This window comes from Halichoerus grypus, chromosome 14 (genome assembly GCF_964656455.1).
Source record: "Halichoerus grypus chromosome 14, mHalGry1.hap1.1, whole genome shotgun sequence".
Taxonomy (NCBI): domain Eukaryota; kingdom Metazoa; phylum Chordata; class Mammalia; order Carnivora; family Phocidae; genus Halichoerus; species Halichoerus grypus.
In genome coordinates, this window is record NC_135725.1 from 12,606,087 (window position 1) to 12,626,662 (window position 20,576).

Consider the following 20,576-nt stretch of genomic DNA (forward strand, 5'->3'; position numbering starts at 1 on the left):
GTGAGAGCTTTTTGAAGAAGTAGGTTACTTGGATTATAAATCTGATATGGCATGCTGTGAAGGGCATTCAGTCAGGTGGAATTAGGTGCTTTCTGTTGGAAATGGCCTGCTTAGCCTACACTGAGTGCCTTTTTTTTGAGTCAAAAACTCATGCTTCCTCTGTGCTAAGGATTTGAATCCTATATGGATAATGTGACATGGGTTCCTGAAATTTTGACCTTTATTTTTGTAACTTTCCATAGCTTCTCAGCAGGACCAGAACTTCCTCTCACATGTGTGACTTTGTATTTTAAATTGTGAAATTTATTGTATATAACTGCCTCCTGTAATATTATCTATTAGAGTACCATTTCCCATACTGCCATGTATAATAAGTATTATGTCTGCTGTACAATTACCATAGAGGCCCTTTATCAGGTTGATAAAGTTTCCTTCTGTTCCTAGTTTGCAGAGAATTTATATTTTTCCGCATCTATTGGCATGATGATATGGCTTTTGTACTTTATTCTGTTGCTATAAATTAGATTGGTTTTTGAAACTTTCCATCAGTCTTGCATTTCTGGAATAAACTCTACTTGGTCATGTGTACTGTTCACCTATTGTACCATCAACCACTATAGATAATACACAAAGAAAAATACACAAATATTTAAAATTTTAAATCTTTCTTTTTTCTTGAAGTTGCATTTTCATTGCAATTTCCTCACAAGATTTTATCCTAATGTAACAGCAAAACTCTACCATAATGGGACCCCCAAAAATTGTGAAAATCTGAGATCATAGTATTGTAATAATAAAGGGGGGGGAGTGTATATTTTAGTCTGTACTGTCACATAGGACAAAAGTAAAAGTAATGAAACTTACACAAGCTGGCGATCACTTTCTAACCACCACCACCAGCAAGTGCCTTCCCCAGAGGAGCTTAGAATGTTTGGGAATAGGAGGCTGGTTTGAGGGACAGGGGTCAATTCCATTAGATCAAATTTTCATATTCCTGCAGTTCGTTGCCTTAGAATTTTTCTATATATTTTTATGCTTGAAAGTCATATCGATCACACTGTCATATACATCTTTGCAACCAAAATAAATACATTTAAAATTTTATTTTCTTAAAGCTGTGCTAAATTTCTTCTGCATTGAGTTTAAATTAATTTATGTAATTGATCAAAATATAAATATATTTAAAAATTTGATACTAAATGCGAAGTTTTTGAAAAAAAGTTTCTGTGTACTAATATTTTGTAAAGGATTTTTGCATATGTATTCATTAGGGATATTGTTTTTGTCAGGTTTTGGTATCAGGATTATGCTGGAATCATAAAATGATTTGGGAAATGGCTGTTGCACTTCCTCCTATTTTCTGAAAGTTTTGGTATTACTGCTTCCTTAACTGTTAGAACATATTTCTTTTACTATTTTCACTGATAAATTCTTTCTATAAAAATATGTAATTATAGTGTCATTACCACACTGAAAAATTTTCTTGAAAGTACCATTAAATACCCAGGTTCTGATCATCTTATGAATACCCGTAGGAATATAACTTTAAAAATCATTTTGACTGATAGTATATGGTAATTAAAATATTTTCTTTCCCTTATATTCAGATTCGTGACAATAAAAAATTAAGAGTAAATGCTGTTACTGCTCCCAAGAGCTCATATGCAGACAAAGCACCTTCAAGATCTCTGAATGAGCTAAAGTAAGTCTCGAAAATATTTTTAGAATTAACCTGTTACTTTGGTTAATCAATATTCATTTAGCTCTTAAGTATATTTTATCTCACATAAATATGTTAGAGGCTATATGATTCCCTTTTAGGATCTCTACTTAAGTCTAAAATAAGGAAAAATCTAGGAACAGACAAACCATGAAATACTTACTATATAGTGGTGATGTTTCAGATCAGTGGAATAATATTGGACTGTTTAATGAAAGATATTAAAATAGTTGGTTAGGTATTGGGAAAGTAAAACAAATCATCACTTCATAATGCAGAAGTAATTTCCAGAAGGACTAAATAGAAAATTTGCAGTTATAAAACAGCTGTAAGTGAACGTCTTAATTCTGAATGTAAGTAAACATCCTAAGTATAAAAGCAATGCAAGAAACAAAAGAGATTATAAAGTTTGTAATCATGAATATATTAAGCTTTCCTGACAAGGAAATAAGTCTCAACATTAATCACTTAATATTAAGTGATTTTAAAATACACACACATTTTTGCTGTACTATTATATTTTATTATTTGCCACTTATTAACTATCAGATTTCTGTGAATGATTTTCTTAAAGAAAAATCTAGTAAATGCTTTTCGTTTCAGACAGTATGGATTTTTCTCTTACTTGCGAGAGTTATTTGATGCACCTGATCCGGTCATGAGTTTCCTTTGCTGCCATTATCATATTCACGAAGTTCCGGTAGGAACTGAAAGGACCAGAGAAAGAATTGAACGGGTAAGAAAGTACTGAATCAGTACCAGAACCTCATTTTGCTGAAACTTCTTAGCATAAAAAAATCAAGCAAAAATTAAGAGATATTTAAAGAAGTAGGTCATTCTGTTTTTTTAACCACACAGAAATTCTTTGTATTTTACATTTTTAATATACACAGAACAGTGACTATTGACTAATACTATATGATGGGTGTAAGTGATGTGGAGTTACCGAGAGTAAATGCTTTATATTTGTATTTATTGAATACATTTGAAGTCTGAAAAGAGATACCTGGCACTCTTACCTCATTCTGTATTGCTTGACAAATCTGTGTTCAGACATTTTATTAATGGTTTAATCATTTAAATTCTTGTAGTCTAGATTGTTTTTCAGAGAAATTATAGGTTAGAATGGTAGGCTGGGATATAGAACTGTTTTGGTAAGCCCTTCCTTTCTTAAAGCTGCCCCTGAAGACTATCTCCCTTCATAGGACCTCTTCTCCTGGCTAGCACAGCACACACTTGTAGTTCCTCTATTCTGCTAATGCGGGGAGCTCTCTCCTCATACAAGCAATCTCCAAGACTCACACTAAATTCATTGCTTCTATCACAAGCAGAAAAAGGAAAGAAATCTCTTCATCCAAAACAGGTTTTTCTATAACACCAGTTTGCATGTTTTTCACTTGTAAGCATCTAGGACCCAGTTAGAGACCCAACTACTAGTTGTTATATTGAATTTATTAGAAAATGTGTTTTTAAAATTTTAACACCTAGTGTTACCAGTATCCCTAGGATGATTCATTTGTAATTTAGGGACTCTTTATACTTTACTGACAGAAGATAGAAATGAGGGCTGATTAGCAACCCATTTTGCAAAACAAAAACAAAACTCCACCAAGCTAATTATAGTAAAAGTTGCATGTGTCATTGATTAAAAATGACATTATGGGGAACATTTGAGGAAATGAATATTAGGACTCTCCATGTGGGTGTACCTCTCTTCTATCATTTAGAAAAGAGGACAAGACCATTTTTGGACTTGCCCTCATTAATTTCTAGGACTCTCCCCTTTGGTTAAATTGTCCGCTGCCAGCCTTAGGTCATGATGTCCTTTTTGTTGGGAGTGCCCTTACCTCACTGTGTCTGTCAATTTAAATTTATTAGAACTTGAGTAGCCTAACATCTTCTAGCTTTTCCTTCATTCCAAATTATTCAGCAATTTGTGGATGCCAGATTATACCCTGTTAAACTTAAGTGTGCTTAAATAGGTCTTTCTCTTCACTTAGACTATAAACTTCTGGATAGAAACAAGCCACAAGAGTATGAGTAGTGAAGCTTCAGAGATCAGGAAGAACCATATATGAAAGCCTACTCTTCATTACTATTCAGAAATACATAATGTTATTGTGTTTAGAATGTGCTTTAGTTTTTCGAACTTTTTGTTTCAGTTCTTGAGAGACAAGCTCTCCAAAAAAATGCAAAAAAAAAAAAAAATTGAGATCCTTGAAGTGTTTCCATTAAGTATTCTTCCAAATACACAGGAATTAAGTATGATTATGTATCTGTGAACAGTATAACTGAGGGAAGGTGAGAGAATAAATGACTTAGTTGAGCTACCGCAGTTCTGTGTCCTGGGCAGCTGTTTCCTGGTATCTCTTCTGTAGGCCCAACAAAACTCCAAAAGTACACTTACTTGGGAGAGATCATATAGTCAAGTAGAAAAATAGCCACCTTTGCTATAGTTGTTTGGGTTTTCTCCCTTCTCTCTCCTTTAGTGTTCTCCAAAATAATAACCTAAAGTGTATCAGCCACCCTTTTAGAAAAAAAAAAAGTATGTCTGTTTTGACCTAAAATTCACTTGATCTATATTTTCCAATGCTTCGGTCCTTTTAAAAATATTTTAATTACTATTAGATGTACACTAACATTTGTTTGACATTGTTTGACTTCTGTGACAGGTAATACAAGAAACCCGGTTAAAGCAAATGTATACAGCAGAAGAAAAGTATGTGGTGAAAACTTCCTTTTATTCAGATAAAGTTATTTCTAGTAACACATCCCTAAAAGTAGCCCAGTTTCTCACAGTCACTGTGGATCTAGAGCAAAGAAGACACTTAGAAGAACAGCTAAAGGTTGGTTATTTTGACTATTAAAGAATAAACTGAATTTGTAATACTTTAGAACTGTTTTTAAAACAATAATTTTGATTATTTTATAGGAAATTAATAGAAAATTGCAAGCAGTGGAAGCAGGGTTGATTGCCCTACGTGAGAGAAACAGACATCTAGAACACAAAGACAATGAACTTAGACAAAAGAAGAAGGAGCTTCTTGAAAGCAAAACCAAGAAAAGACAGTTGGAACAAAAAATTAGTTCCAAACTAGGAAGGTATCATTCAGCCTATTTGGGCGGGGGTGTGTGGGGGGTACAGGGCACTACGAGGATATTATTATTAGTTATACAGCCATACCTTGTTTTATTGCACTTTGCAGATACTGCGTTTTTTGGTTTTGTTTTTTAAACAAATTGAAGGTTTGTGCAGCCCTGTGTCCAGCAAGTCTGTTGGCACCATTTTTCCAATAGCATTTGCTCACTTTGTGCCTCTGTCACATTTTGAGGATTCTCATACTATGTGTTTGATGATCAGTGATTAAGACTCTCTGAAAGCTCAGGTAATGGTTAGCCTTTTTTAGACAACGCTGTGTCACACTTAGTGAACTACAGTATAGTGTAAACACGATTTTTAATAGTCACTGGGAAACCACAAAATTCTTTGGATTCACTTTATTGCAGTGGTCTGGAACCAAATCCACAATACCTCTGAGGTGTGCCTGGACTCTGTCATGATGTTGCAATTCCCACAAACACGTTTTATCCAAAGAACGTTGTCTGTAGGGCAAAAGTTGGTGAATCTTAAGTGTCGTGAGTTTTCCTATCCCCGGATTAGCCGTTTTTATCCCTGGACGCTTTTCCGTGCTTCAAAGTTACTGAGGACCTTGAGGAAGTTTTGTTAATATGGTTTATGTCATTGATATTTACCATATCAGTAATTAAAACTGGGAGTGTTTAAAATATTTATGAACAACCACGGTTTTCTAAGCAAAATATGTTTACCAAGAGGAGTGGCATTGTTTTACGTTTTTACCAGTCTCTCTAAATGAAGTTGTTTATTTCATATCTGCTTTTACTTTCAGTCCGTTGTGAGGTGTTGCTTTGAAATATATGGAGAAAATGTGACCTCACATAGATTTGTAGTTGGAAAAGGAAGGAGTACTTTATGATAGACTTTTCAGATAATTGTCTGTGGTCTTGTTTAATACTACATCAAAACCTGCCAAGATGTGGTTTGTTGAAGTTCACTTGCAATGTGGAATCTGATTAGATTACTCTTGAAGTCCATTGCACTGTAAGTGGATCTTTTAGCCAGTGATTTTGTTACATCATGCATTGGTCCTTTAGATAATGTTGGCTCACCAAGCTGCATAGATCTTTCAGATGTTGCCACATTTTATTGTGTAATATAAAAAATCTTTAAGAATTGGGAAGCTGTCAAGCTCACAGCATAGATACAAATTTTCCAAAATTTTAATTGGCACGTGAAAGTTGTTTATTGGCAGTTGTTTTTCTTGAAGTGATAGGCTCACTTCGTTCACTTTTGGGCGGGGGGGGGGGGTGGATAAAATCTGCCAAATACTTAAGTCTCAGTAACCATAGTTTGTCTTTATTCTTTTAAATAAAAATGGTATTTCACGAAAAAGTATCTAGGCCAGCTCCCAACTCAGTCACACAAGTGCCTTTCCTTGAGGCAACCATTGTACTTTGGTTGCAGTGTAAGTACTGTGTGCTTTGTATTTCATCACACTGAATATTAAAAAGGTATATACTCAATTACCACTGGGAGGTGGTTCAAGATGGCAGTGTAGGAAGACACTGAACTCCACTCCTCCCACAGACAGAGCAAATCAACAGCTACAGATGAAAGCGTTCCCTCTGAAAAAGACCTGAAAACTAACTCAACAGCTCTTCTGTAACAGAGATAGGATCTCACCTAGAACCCCACCCCTAGTGTGGTGACCAGCACTTGGGAAGGATATCACAAATATGGAGTTTTTCCTCGGAGGAGCAAGGAGTTTGTGCCCCAAGTCAGGCACCCCCACGCTTGGGACCTACACCAGAGAGATGAGTCCCCAAAATGCCTGGCTTTGAAAGCCAGTGGGGCTTATACATAGGAGAACAGTACAATGGTAGGGAACAGATTTTGCTCTTTAAGCGTTCATGCAAAGACTGACCACAGGACCCTGTGCAAAAGCAACAGTGTGAAAAGTGCTTAGGCCATCTGTGGAGGAGATTTCATTTCTCGTCTTAAAGCATCTGCCCAAGGGGCAGGAGCCTAATGGGAATCTGTCCTGGGACACAGGCACTGGTGGGCACCACTTTTGTACTCTCCCTCTAACCTGCTCGTGGGTGATGGCACCCCCAAGTCTCTGCCAGAGCTAGGCGCCCAAGGGTCTGAAACAATCTTCTTGGCAGACTACTGTCCCTAGGGTACTGCATAGACAGCAGTCTGAAACACTCTGTGAAAAAGACCTATTTATTTGTCCTAGAATTCAGCCTCAGGGGCTTCAGGATTACCAACACATCCAGAGGCTACGAAATTGTTCTCAGGGAACAGGGTCCAGGAGATGCCATCTTTGGGCTCTGTTGGCCTTGCTAAAGCTCACCAGTACCTTCCAGAAAGGAGCTCCTACACTCATCTGGAGCCCTGATTTTTCCAACAGTTTCCTAGGGGACACTTCAGGATGCCTGGTCTGTAGACCAGCAGGGTTTATGGTGGTTCCAAAAGACTGTATATTTGCATACCTTAAAAGCATGCTGCTTCTCTTCTGCCTGAAACTAAGAGCAAACTGAGATCCCTTCCTCTGGAACACTCACAGGACTTGGCACTCCCTCAACAACTGGGATCTGTCAAGAATAAGTCAGGCTGCTTAGACCACAAAGGTTCATGTCACCACCAAGAGCTAGAGGAGGAAACCAACACAGCGTCAAGCAAAATGAAGAAACAGGAGTGTGTTCCAAATGAAAGATAAAATATCAGAAGAACTGTTATGAAATGGTGTTAATTTACCTAATAAAGAAATCAAAGTGATGGTTATAAAAATGTTCACCGAACTTGCAAGAGGAATGAACACAGCAAGAACTTTAGTAAAGAGGTAGAAAGTATAAGAAAGTACCAAACAACTTCACAGAGCTGGAGAATACAACAACAATTAAAAAATACACTGGAGGGGTTCCAACAACAGACTAGATGAAGCAGAAGAAAAATCAGTAATGTGGAAGACAGGGTAGTAGGGTTCACCCAATAGCAGAAAAGAATTTTTTTTTTTTTTTTTAGAGAGCGCATGTGTGTGAGCAGGGGTGGGGGTAGAAGGAGAGGGAGAATCTTAAGCAGGCTCCACACTCAGCGCAGAGCCCAACACGGGGCTCAGTCTCATGACCCTAAGAATCATGACCTGAGCCGAAGTCAAGAGTCCGACACTTAACTGAATGAGCCGCCCAGGTGCTCTGAAAACAGAATTTTAAAAAGTAAAAATAGCTTAAGGGGCCAATGGAACAACATCAAGCAGAATAACTTTCACATTATAGGAGTCACAGAAGGAGGAAGAAAAAGCAGAAAACATATTTCAAGAAGAAGTAACAACTTCCCTAACCTCGGGAAGGAACAGACATCCAGATCCAGAAAGCCCAAAATCTGTTCTGCAGAAGAGCACTGATTTTTTTTTTTTTACTGAAAACAAATCACTGCAGAGTCAGACGCCAATGACATTTGACAGGACTGGAAACCTACGTTCCTCAATAATGAAGAATTTACACAATGTTTGAGGCTTTTGATGTTTTTAAGCCATCATGACTGATGGAAGCATATTTGTGTCAGAGAATATAACCTCATTAATATTTACCATTTGATCTTGTGGATCAAAGTATTTTATCCCAGAGAGGGAACATTCACTGGTATAAAAAAATATTCTCTACCCCTCTGCTGGAAAGTGATTCATTAACACTTGAATATTTAAAATCAGAATTCTGTTGTCATATGCTTTGAGGAACAGTAGACCAAAGGAGTCATGTACTTATGAATATGTATAATTTATAGGAAATCTCAAATCACTAAACAATGTATCCAATTCAGCACAGAATGGTTTCAAAGAAACTATACAAGACACATATAGGCCCTAAGATGATCAAGATCGTATTGTAGCTACTGTCAGATTAGCTACAATTTAGTTCATCAAGGATGTGTACTGTTGAAGAGCTTAATGAGTTTTAGACATCTAGACATAGTTTAGAATTTTATTGCTAGGTCACAAGGAACTACCTATGATAGGACATTTGAAGTTATGTGAACATTCAGGTATGATTATCATGTGATGGTCTAGAACATTTGCCAAAAACGTCATGAGCACTTAATGCAGTATAGGAAAAGCATATCATGTTGTTATAGGTTCCTGAACAAAGGACCACAGTGGATTTGGCTTCAGACTCATTGTATCATTGATCTTCAGTGGAATTCAAGGCCAGAGTTTATTGTTGGTACTCACATCATCCTAAATTATGCAGAAGTTAGGGCTGCAATATGATGAGTACTTGGCATTGAAGAGTCTCTTCCTGAGACAACTGCTGACAAAAGCCAAGATTCTGGGTCTGATAATTGTATAGACATAGTCAAGCCTCAAGGAAGCATTGGAAAGGTTTGATTATAGCCCAACCCCTTCTGCTTCCTTCCAGAGCTCAAGAAAATCATCTCACACAGCAGTCTCAGACCCTTCCTCGACACCAACAGCGACCCAGCAGACACTTGCGCTCCTCCCAGACACCATAGAGCAGCTCCTGAAAAGATGGTAACAAAGGAGGTCATTGTTCAGTCCGTCTTCAGCACAGCCGGTGATGTCTCAAGCTGCACATGTACCGGCTCCTTAAGACTGGTCTCAGTCTTTAGCTCAATTACGAGCCATGCAGCATCTGAAAGACCAGTTGGAGCAACAGACACGGATGACAGAGGCCAATACTCATCAGCCCCAAGAAGAACTAAGAAAAATTGAAGAACAGACTTCACATGGCCCATGGTTAAGGGCTGCAGATGTTTTCACAACAGTCTGGCCCTGGGTTGAATTTTGATTCCATTCACCTTTCTTCTGGAAATTCATCTAAATTCCAGCAACTTGTACCTATAAATATTAAGGACCAGGTTATTCACACTAACTGAAATTAAAGTGGAATGAATACTGGACACCTTGGCACATTCAGCATATGATTCAACAGCAGACTTTACAAAGCCCATCAAATCAGAGTCAAGAGAATGTACTGAGCTGGCCCCGTCAATAAACCCCTCCTTCCAGTCGGACACAGAGCGCTCTTAGAGCCCGACTGTATGAGGATTTCATAGCTGGAAGCATGGTGCAGATTCCATCTAGTATGCCACAAAACAGAACCCAGACGGCTGCAGTAGCGACATTCGTTCAGGACGCATAAGATTTTCTCAAGGTCAGCAACTTGATGATTAGTGATTACATTAGTAGCTGCTCCCGGAGCTTGGGGGGTGGTCATGGTGCTGTGCACTGTGCTCGTGGGTCAGGCGGGGCCTGCCTGCCCTCCTGCGGCTCCACAGCGGTCACAGACGTGCTCAGCCCCACAGCAGAGGTCCCAGGAAGGGCAGCTTGGTCTAGTCCAGCAACCATCTCTGGCTCAGCTGACCCAACTACTGCAGCAGTTTTTCCAGACTTGAAGGCTTCCCGTGGAGCAACCTTGAAGCCAGCTTATCCTCTCTGCTGCATTTCCACTACACCAGGGCCCTTTCCCTCAGTCCCGGCGCCAGGAGCATCTGAGTCGGCACAGGACTGAAAGTTTGACCTGTTCTTCTAAGGTTCAGCCACAGTGGGCCATATGCCTCCTCGGACCTCAAGGGAGGAAAGGGTTGGCCATGAAGAGTTGCTCGGAGGATCTGAAGCTAGGATAAGTCCTAGTAGTTTCACGAGAAGTAGTATTGAATGTTGTGGAATTCTAGTTCCTGGAATTACTTAGCAGGGAAAATGCTGCATTAAATGCTACATTAAACACCAGCCGGTGCGAGACGAGCACGGGGCCATAGCCAGCTCTCACAGTGTTGGACTTTCCCAGCTATTTTTGATGGGGAAAGTGTATTGCCAAATATTAAGCTTAGATATAAAACATGGTCTCCAGTCAATCAGAAAGGCACTAACAGTATTAGTAACCTGGTGGTTCTATACCTGTTTTCAAGTATTACAGGACACACCACTGTCATGTTAGGGGTTTGCTTACAACGATCCCATGAAGATAGTCTAGTACACACATTAGGCCCCTTCCCGAGCCCCTCTCCCTTTTCAGGGAATGATGAATAGTAATTAATGTCAGACTCTTGTGTGGGTACAAATTGTCTATGTACAGATGCTGTAAGTACTATGGATATATCTGGATAAAAGAGAAAGCTAAAAAAAATACTATCTCAATAGCTGCAGAAAAAGCATTTGACAAAATAAAACTGTCAACAATATGGGCAAAGAGGGAACATAGTTCAATATAATAAAGACTATACATGACAAGTCAACCCCCTCCACTTATATATGTAAGTATAACCTTATACTCAACAGTGAAAAGCTGAAATTTTCCTTTAACATCAGGATCAAGACCAGGATGCCCACTCTCCCCACCTTTATTCAGCATAGTGTTAGAAATTAGGATTTCTGAGCAGAGCAGAGTAGGCAAGAAAGAGAAATAAAAGGCATCTAAACTGGAAAGAGGTAAAACCAGCACTAGTTGTGGATGACAGGATTTTACATAGAAAACCCTAAACACTCCACCAAAAGAAACGTCATAGCACTAATCAACAAATTCAGTAAAGTTGCAGGGTACAAAATCATCATATAAAAATCGGTTGCATTTTCATATAATAACAACACACTCAAAGATGAATTAAGAAAACAGTCCCATTTATAAAATTGCACCAAAAAGAAAATGCTTAGGAATAAATTTGACCAAGGAGGTGAAAGACCTGTATACTGAAAACCATAACACACTGAAGAAGAAATTAAATTTGACAAATAAATGGAAAGATTTTCTGTGCTCATGGGTTGAAAGAATTGATATTGTTAAAGTAGCCACGTTACCCAAAGCAATCGATAGATTCACTGGAATTCCTATCCATTTTCTAATTCCAGCAGCATTTTTCGGAATTAGAAGTATCCTAAAAATTTATGGGGACACAGAAGATACCAAATAGCCAAAGCAATCTTGAGAAGGAAAAAGCTGAAGGCATTATGCTCCCTGATTTCAAGCTGTATCACAAAACTGTATTAATCAAAACAGGGTATTGACATAAAAGCAGACACATGCATCAGTGGAACAGAATAGAGAGCCCAGAAATAAACCCATGTATCTATGGTGAGTGGCTTTGTGACACAAGAGGAAGAATAAATGATGAAGAAAGGATGGTCTCTGCAATAAATGGTGCTGGAAAAACTGGACCACAAGCTTACACCAAACAGAAAAATCAACTCAAAATGGATTAAAGACCAATATAAGACCAGAAATCCTCAAACTCCTGGAAGAAAACAGTAAGTTCTTTGACATGGGTGTTGGCAGTAATTTCTTTGAAACTGACTCCAAAGGCCTTGGCAACAAAAGCGAAAATAAACAAATGGGACTACGTCAAACTTCAGAGCTTCCGCACAGTAAAGAAAACCATCGCCACACCAAGAAGGCAGCCTCTGGAATAGGAGAAAATATTTGGAAATCATGTATTCGATGACGGTGTAATAGCTAAAATGTAATGATTTCATACAACTCAATAGCAAAAACAAAAACCCAATCTGATTAACAAATGGGCAGAGGATCTGAATAGAGGTTTTTTCAAAGACGATCTGCAGATGGCCAACAGGCAACTGAAAAGGTGCTCAGTATCACTAATCATCAGGGAAATTTAAATAAAAACCACAGTGAGATTACCACCTCACACCTGTCAGAATGGCTATTATCAAAGGACAAGAAATACCGAATGTTGGTGAGGATGCAGAGAAAAGGGAACCCTTGTCCACTGTTGGTGGGAATGCAAATTGGTGCAGCCGCTGTGGAAAACAGTATAGGGGTTCCTCAAAACATTAAAAATAGCACTACCCCACGATCCAGTAATTCCACTTCTGGGTATTCAAAGAAAAAGCACGGATTTGAAAAGATGTCTGCGCTCTCCTGTTCATTGCAGCATTATTTACAAGAGCCAAGACATGGAAGCAACCTCAGTGTCCATGGCTGGATGAGTGGGTAAAGAGGAAGTGAGCTGCACACAGACACACGCCCATGTGTGTGCCCAGGCTGCACTACTACTTAGCCGTTATAAAGAAGGAAATCTTGTGACGTGAGTGGAACTTGAGGGTATTATGCTAAGTGCAATAAGTCAGAAACACATACCATATAATTTCACTTACAGTGCAATCTAAAAAACCAGTGAACAAACAAAAATGCATAGATACAGAGAACAGATCAGGTGGTTGCCGGGGAGGGGTAGGGAGCAGTGTTGGGGGTTGGTAAAATAGGTGAAGGTGATCAAGAGGTACAAACGTCCAGTATAAAATAAAGATTCGGGGCGCCTGGGTGGCTCAGTCGTTCAGCGTCTGCCGTCGGCTCAGGTCATGATCTCAGGGTCCTGGGATCGAGCCCCGCATCGGGCTCCCTGCTCCGCGGGAAGCCTGCTTCTCCCTCTCCCACTCCCCCTGCTTGTGCTCCCTCTCTCGCTGTGTCTCTGTCAGGTAAATAAATAAAATCTTTAAAAAAATAAAGACCCATAGGAAGGTAATGTATGGTGTGTGACTGTAGTTAATTATACCGTATTGCATATTTGAAAGTTGCTAAACGTAGATTTTTTTTTTTTTTAATTTGACAGAGATACAGTGAGAGAGGGAACACAAGCAGGGGGAGTGGGAGAGGGAGAAGCAGGCTTCCTGCCGAGCAGGGAGCCCGATGCGGGGCTCGATCCCAGGACCCTGGGATCATGACCTGAGCCGAAGGCAGACGCTTAACGACTGAGCCACCCAGGTGCCCCCCTGAGAGTAGATCTTAAAAGTTTTCTTTACCAGAAAAAACTTTTATAACTATATATGGTGACAGATGTTAACTAGATTTTTGTGGTGATCGGTTCATGATATATACAGACATCAAATCATTGTTGCACACCCGAAACTAATATAATGTCAGTTATACTTGAAGTTAAAAATATGTAAGACTCACGATTTAATAATTTTTACTGTCATCAAAAATATTAATTGAATTTGGCATTTCTGAAATTTTTGAGTACATAGCAGTGAAGAATCTCGTGACTGTGAGTACACTCTGGTGCTACTACGTAGATTCGTTCCAGAGCACCAGAAGTTTTATTCCCCATTGCTTTTATACCATCAGTGCAAACATCACTGCAGTGAACGGGGCAGTTGAGGTCTTCTTACAGCAGTGAAAATAGTTCATGATTCCCCTGAAAAGGTTTCAGGGATTCCCACAGCCTCTGGACCACACTTTGAGAATGACTGACCCAGACATATAACCAGAGCAATGGGTCCACTGAATTTGGATTGGTGGGAGAGGTACAGGCAGTGAGATTATCAATCCAGGCTGTGCGTTTCTCACCAATTCTGAAAGAGAGTGATAGGGAATGGGGAAGATATGCTGATTTTCACAGAAGAGAGTGGGCATTGGGGGTTTATCCCACTCCTTCAACTGTAACATCCCTTGTTACAATTGGAAGTATGTCTGCTTAGCCTTAATGGTCACATATTCCACAGAATTTTATACAAAGATGTGAGTAGTCTAAATCTTATCCTAAAGGAAAACTGTTAGCTTACTGAGTACCCAGGCAACCATTCTTAAAACTGATTATACGTTTTATTGTATTTGGATATTTTGTAGAAACTAGGATATATAGGAGGGGATAAAAGCTATTAGGGTGTTCATTCTAGGGGAAAAGAACATGGCTTCCAGTTCGAAGGTTTTTCCCATGGCCTATCTCAGACCTTTTTGTTGTGATTTTTTTTTTCCTATAAAGATTTAGATATTAATGGCATAGTCAATCTTTGATCATAAATGACTGCTGATTGCCTTCAGTTAAGGTATCTGATTACCTTGACCTAATGTAGTATTTTTAAGCACATTCCTAAATTGAATCATACATGAAATGCATTAAGGGAATTTGTTCTTTACTGGTTTTTTGTTGTTGTTTTTAAGCAAACAGTTGGCCATTTACTATTAGTGAAAAGGTAATAGTGTACCTTGATTGCTTAAACCTACTATTTAGTCTGGCTGCCTAGAAGGTTTTCATCCCTAAGCCTCTTTTCAACCTTCACCTTTGGCCTCATTCCTATCTTCATCATCTACAAGATACTTAACCTTTCCTGTTCGGCTGTCCTACTGGACCCACTGTCTAAAACTAAACTCTCTCTTCATAAGTAATGTGGATTTTTTTAGTGAAAGGGCCTTTCATACCCATCACCAGCCTGCTGTCTCATACCTATAGTTAATCACCTCTAGTTACAAAACTCTTTTCCTTGAGATTGAATTTCAACTTTTTGTAGTCTCCTTTCACTCGACCCATTTCACCTCACCTCCCTGGCCTCTCCTACTCTCTCTCTTCCGTGTACTGTTCAGGCCCCTCTCTACAGCATCTGCTGAACTTGTTCATTCTTGTATATTAGTGTTTCCAAACTGGGTTCTTGATTTTATCCTGGAGGCAACATAGTGGGGTGGAAAGAACTTGGACTTTGGTGTTAAACACATCTTAACCATGTACTCTACATAACCTTAGGTAACTTAACTTCTGATCCTTAGTTTCTTCACCTTGAATAGCAAAATAGTAGTAACTTTTAGGGTTGTATTGTCTTTTCACTATATATTTTTAATCTGTTAATCAGATCTCCCCAGTTAAGCTGCTTTAGGTAAGGGGACTGTGTGTGAACATTAACAACAATGGTTAGTAACTAATATTCATCCATCGGTTAAAGGCCCAGCACTGTACTAAGTGTGTTACATATTTTACCTTTTTTTAAGTTTTTTTTATTTATTCATTTGAGACACAGAGATAGAGAGCATGAGCAGGGAGAGAGGCAGAGGGAGAGGGAGAAGCAGGCTCCCCGCTGAGCAGGGAGCCCAATGTGGGGCTCGATCCCAGGACGCTGGGATCATGACCTGAGCCGAAGGCAGACGCTTAACCATCTGATCCACCCAGGCGCCCAATATTTTACCTTTTTTAAATTTTCATCATAGCCCTTTAGGGGAAGTACTATTATTTTTTCTAATTTATAGATAAGGAAACTAAAGTTCAGAAGAGTAACTTATCTAGTTATACTGTTCATTAGTGGCAAAGAGGAGATTCAAATCCATCTTTCTGACTCCAGATCCTACACCGTTACCACCATCATTACTTAAACTGTGCTGGGCACATAATATCTCAACAAATACTTTTTGATCCTGAGTGGTTACATAACAAGATTGTTTAATCTAGAAGCTAGTAGTTTTTATGTCTGAGTAGCATTGCTAAAAAGTCCATCAAACGGTAGGAGACCTAAAGATTTGGGCTCAAACCTTGTGTTAACTCTGATTTCTACATCATTATATGTTTCGTACAGTTTAAAGCTGATGGAACAGGATACTTGCAACCTTGAAGAGGAAGAGCGAAAAGCAAGTACCAAAATCAGAGAAATAAATGTTCAAAAAGCAAAACTTGTTACTGAATTAACAAACTTTGTAAAGGTAAGGCATTTTCTTAACTTTAGTCATTTTTTTAATAGCAGGTAGATAAGTAAATAGATTTAAAAAACTATTGCTAAGAGTTTACTATCAATAATTTTAGCTTTGACATTTTTCATTATAGGTCAATAAACTGGTTAAAAGCACTCATTAAGCTAAATTATTATATTCCAGGTGATTCAATTAAACACACAGAAAAACATTTAAAAATTCTCTTGTAAGAAATAGTTGTAAAAAGAACTATTCGAGCTATCAGTCGCATTAGAAAAATGTTTTTCTTATGGTTTATTAATTTTTAAAAACTTTTTTTTCTTGTCAAACAAATTAAACTTTTAGGGGTTTTTGTTCCTAGATTTGTACTTCTTTGCATATACAAAAAGTTGATTTAATTCTTCAAAATACTACAGTGATCTCTGAGAAGAACAAATTAGAATCCGATTACATGGCTGCTTCATCACAACTCCGTGTCACAGAGGTACAATTTTTGCTTTTATTTTTTTATGATGGGGTTCCAGCCTCAGACCAGTTTGAAAACCTGTATCATCACTTGGAATATGCGTTTTGTTATATGCTCTTTAGTTTATAAATGTAATGCATTTTGTGGATGAGGAAGTATTATTTGAAACACTGTACTGTGCATTTTATGTTATTTGATTGGGGGAGGTACGGTAATAATTAGAGTATCTTATGTAGTCCCTTGACGGGCAGAGTCTCCTGTCTGTTAACCCATATAAACTATAGTCACACTATCAAGAAGTAGCAGCCAGTAGCTTTCATTGCAGTTTGTACATCTTGTAAAATAAACTGCAGATGAGTTACAGTCCTCACCAAGAGTGGCCTTAGTGTACAGTTTTGGTGATTTAATCTTCTGTTAATATCGATCTATGAAAGGATAAATATTAGTGTGCAGGGAGTGAAATGCGATGCACTAAAGTTAACGAAAATCCCAAAGAAGAGCTGGCGACAAAGTGCTAGTGACAGTGGCATAGTTTTGAGTCTTCCAAATCCTTTCCCAAAAAGAGAAGAGCAACTAGGCTAACAACCACCAACCCACGGACACCATACACAACAAACTAAGTTTCAGAGTAGCCCTGTTGGTGTACTGCCGTTTACTCTCCCACTAACCACCCAACGGTAGCAGTAGACCGTTCAAGTTAAGGGCACAGTCCCCAGCAAGCCTGCCCTTCGGTCTCTAGCCCCGCTCCCTGGAAGGCTCAAATATAAGTCGAGATAATCCTCGGACTCAACGCCCCAACCCTCTGATCACATGATTTGTCCTGCTGGCATTGTCCCTTCCCCTCTGGAGTCATCTCCTAAGCTTAAACGTAGGTATGACCCAAGGGGCGGGCTCGCGAGTAACCCATCACTCAGGAAAGTCCTAGGGTTTCAGAGTCTCCTTCCCCAAAAACCAGGGGCCAAGGCCTAATTCTTTAACTCCAGAATGTCAGTGGGGAAGATGAAGCCCGCAGCAGCATGACTAGCGTGTTATCAGCGAGTATGTGGTAAACGGGGCGGGGTGGGGCGGGGGGAGCTCGGAGAACCCAAAAATGCGGGCACCAACAGGTTCTCCTCTCTAAACGAAGGAGGCCCCACTAGGTGTGGAAAGCTCAGCAGATCAGTTTGAGCACAGCTGAAACTGGGAGGCGACTCTGTAGGCTCTGGAAAGGTCGGATGGTGCTGTGGTGGTGCATGTCCTGTGAACTCTCAAGCCAGACTAAACCACGTTGCAGAAGCACGCTGCTTACTGAGAACTAGAACCACGGGGTAGACGAAGGGCACGGTAAAATTGGTCCTACGTGGTTCTAAGGCTGCCAGCGCGGCTGACACACAGCACTAAAAATGGGAGAAGAGACCATAAACATTAAATAGAATATACTTCCTGATTGTCTGATAGGTATTATCAGGAAATAAAAGGATATTACTTCAAAGTGGGTGCTTTGGGAGACAGAAATAAGGGAGAATTTCAACATTGTTTATAGTGGAAACCAACAGACAGTATTCCAAAACAGATATAAAAGGACATAGGACATTATATAAGGTATTTGTGCAAATTTTCCTAAATACCAAAAGATATACAAAGAAAAGGAGAGGGAGATAAAACACATCATATCACCAAAGGTTAGATATTTATATGCATAGATGCCACAAAAATAAATATGACATAAAATGGCAGAACTAAGGCCAAACATCAGTCTTGTCATTAAGTATAAAAGGATGTAACATCTTTTAAAAAAGGATTATTTCCAAGTTCAATATGGTGCAGAATGTGAGAGATACCTCTATAAGAGATTGAGAAAGGTTTAAATAAGAGGACAAAGAGCCCAAGGAATTTTTTTTTTAATCACAGAGACCCAAAATATCAGAAGTATCTATATTTATGAAATCATGATGATACTTAAAAAAATACTAATATTGGTCACCTTTGGAGGATTTTGGAGAACTAGCCATTATTTTGAAAAATGTAATACTTAGGATAAATAAGACAAGTTCCTCTTTCCAGAAGCCTTTCAAATAATAAATGCAGAAGGGATTAGAGTAATAGAATACCACCACTTTGCAGCTGCTGATCAATCAGTGGATCACATGAGCTAACATCACAAAATAACCAGATATTTATATGTATACCCACAGAAAAACATAACATGAAATTGTGAAAAAATTTCAATCTGATTCAGCCTCTGGCACAGGCTGTGTCGACTTTGGCGCTGCCACCGTTTTACACTGGGGGGTTCTGGGGGATTCTGTCGTGCGGGGCGGTCCTGAGCATTGGACAGTGTTTATAAACACGGCATCTCGGGCCTTCACCTGCTAGACGCCAGCAGTACACGCCTCCCCACTCGTGATGTCGTGATGACATTGCCAGATGGACCCTGGGGGGCAAAACTGCTCCCATTTCAGAACCACTGCTCTGAAACTACCAGTTTCAAGGCTTCAGAATTATAATTAGATCTCAATTTAGATGATAAATTGTCATCAGAAATATTTGATCCTATTTTGATTTTGTAAACCTTACCGTTGAAAAAGTAAATTCATGTATCCAAGTTGTTCTAACTAAACATATTCTAATAGCTGGAGTATTGGATTTTAATTTTAAATTAATTTAAAAATTTAGTTTCTCAGTCATATTAGCCACATTTTAAGTGCTTAATGGCCACGTATGACTTGTGCCTACTTTACTGGATAGTGCCATTATCTAAGAAAAGGAAAAAAGGAGAGAGAGAACCTAATTAAGTTAAAAAGAACTTAAAAAACATATTAACCAAATACAGTGATTGGACATAATTTAGATCCCAGTTTGAACAAACCAATTGTAAAAAAAAAAAAAAAATCTAAGAAATGAAAGTTTGAATACTGACTCAATAATATTAGAATTCATTGACAATATTTTTAGGTTTGATAATGTGGGTATGGATTTTTTTAAGTCAGAAGTACATTGCTGTAATATTTATGAAGAAAATAGAATGTCTGGAATTTCTTCAAAATCCTCCGGGGAAGAAGGGAGTCTAGAGAGAGTCTACATGACACTGTCTTGGTCTCGAGTTTAGAATTGTTGAAGCTGGATGATAGGTATATGAAGGTTTACTATACTGTTCTCTCTACTTTCATGTATGTTTGAAATTTTCCATAATAAAAAATAAAAGGCTTCTGTCCTTGGCCATGATGAAATGATAGGGGCCATACGTGCTCTCTAAAAGATGGGACAAAATATATGAAACAGTGGTTTTCAGACATTGGCTAACAGGCAGCACGGGACAGTGATTTTTGAGGGAGGGGAAAACAGGGCAAGGTGGTCCCTGTGGTGGCCTCGGCTTACTGCCAGGAGAGTCCCAAGCCACAGTGCAGGGAAGAGGAAGCCAGGAGGAAATAGAGCACAGCACTACAGATCTTACGATGGTCAAAGGGTATTAGGAGAGTGGTGAACAGCTTTCAGGCAGTAAATTTGACAGTTTAGAAGAAATGGGCAGACTCTTTAAAAGCCCCAAAAGTCCCTGAAGGAAGAGCTAATTAGAATAGCCCTATATTTACTAAAGAAATTAAATTTGTATTTAAAAACCTTCCCACAAGGAAAATTCCAGCCCAGAGGCTTCACTGGTGAATTCCAAGGAAAAGGAAGAATTAATAGCAGTTCTACCTAGAGTCTTCAAAAGGTGAAAGGGGTGGGGGGGTGGGGAGGGAATACTTCTTGACACATTGTGTGAGGCTAGCATTCTCCAGTATCAAAACCAGACAAGACTACAGAGCAGTACCTTTCATTAACCACAGATGCAAAAATTCTTTTAAAAAGTTAGCAAATGAGGGGCACCTGGGTGGCTCAGTTGCTTAAGCATCTGCCTTCAGCTCAGGT

General features: G+C 38.9%; 1 protein-coding gene and 1 pseudogene across 3 annotated transcripts in view; both read left to right on the forward strand.

Moving 5' to 3' along the window:
* SMC5 (structural maintenance of chromosomes 5) overlaps positions 1-20,576 on the forward strand; it is a 96,153-nt gene that overhangs the window by 58,831 nt on the left and 16,746 nt on the right. For all 3 annotated transcript variants that reach the window (XM_036117910.2, XM_078061997.1, XM_078061998.1), the window contains exons 12-17: positions 1,608-1,702; positions 2,324-2,456; positions 4,393-4,566; positions 4,653-4,822; positions 16,111-16,234; positions 16,584-16,706. In XM_036117910.2, coding sequence (XP_035973803.2) covers positions 1,608-1,702; positions 2,324-2,456; positions 4,393-4,566; positions 4,653-4,822; positions 16,111-16,234; positions 16,584-16,706 — 819 coding nt within the window. The remainder of the gene's footprint in view (positions 1-1,607; positions 1,703-2,323; positions 2,457-4,392; positions 4,567-4,652; positions 4,823-16,110; positions 16,235-16,583; positions 16,707-20,576) is intronic.
* Positions 7,580-12,007, forward strand: LOC144380126 (circadian locomoter output cycles protein kaput pseudogene; annotated as a pseudogene).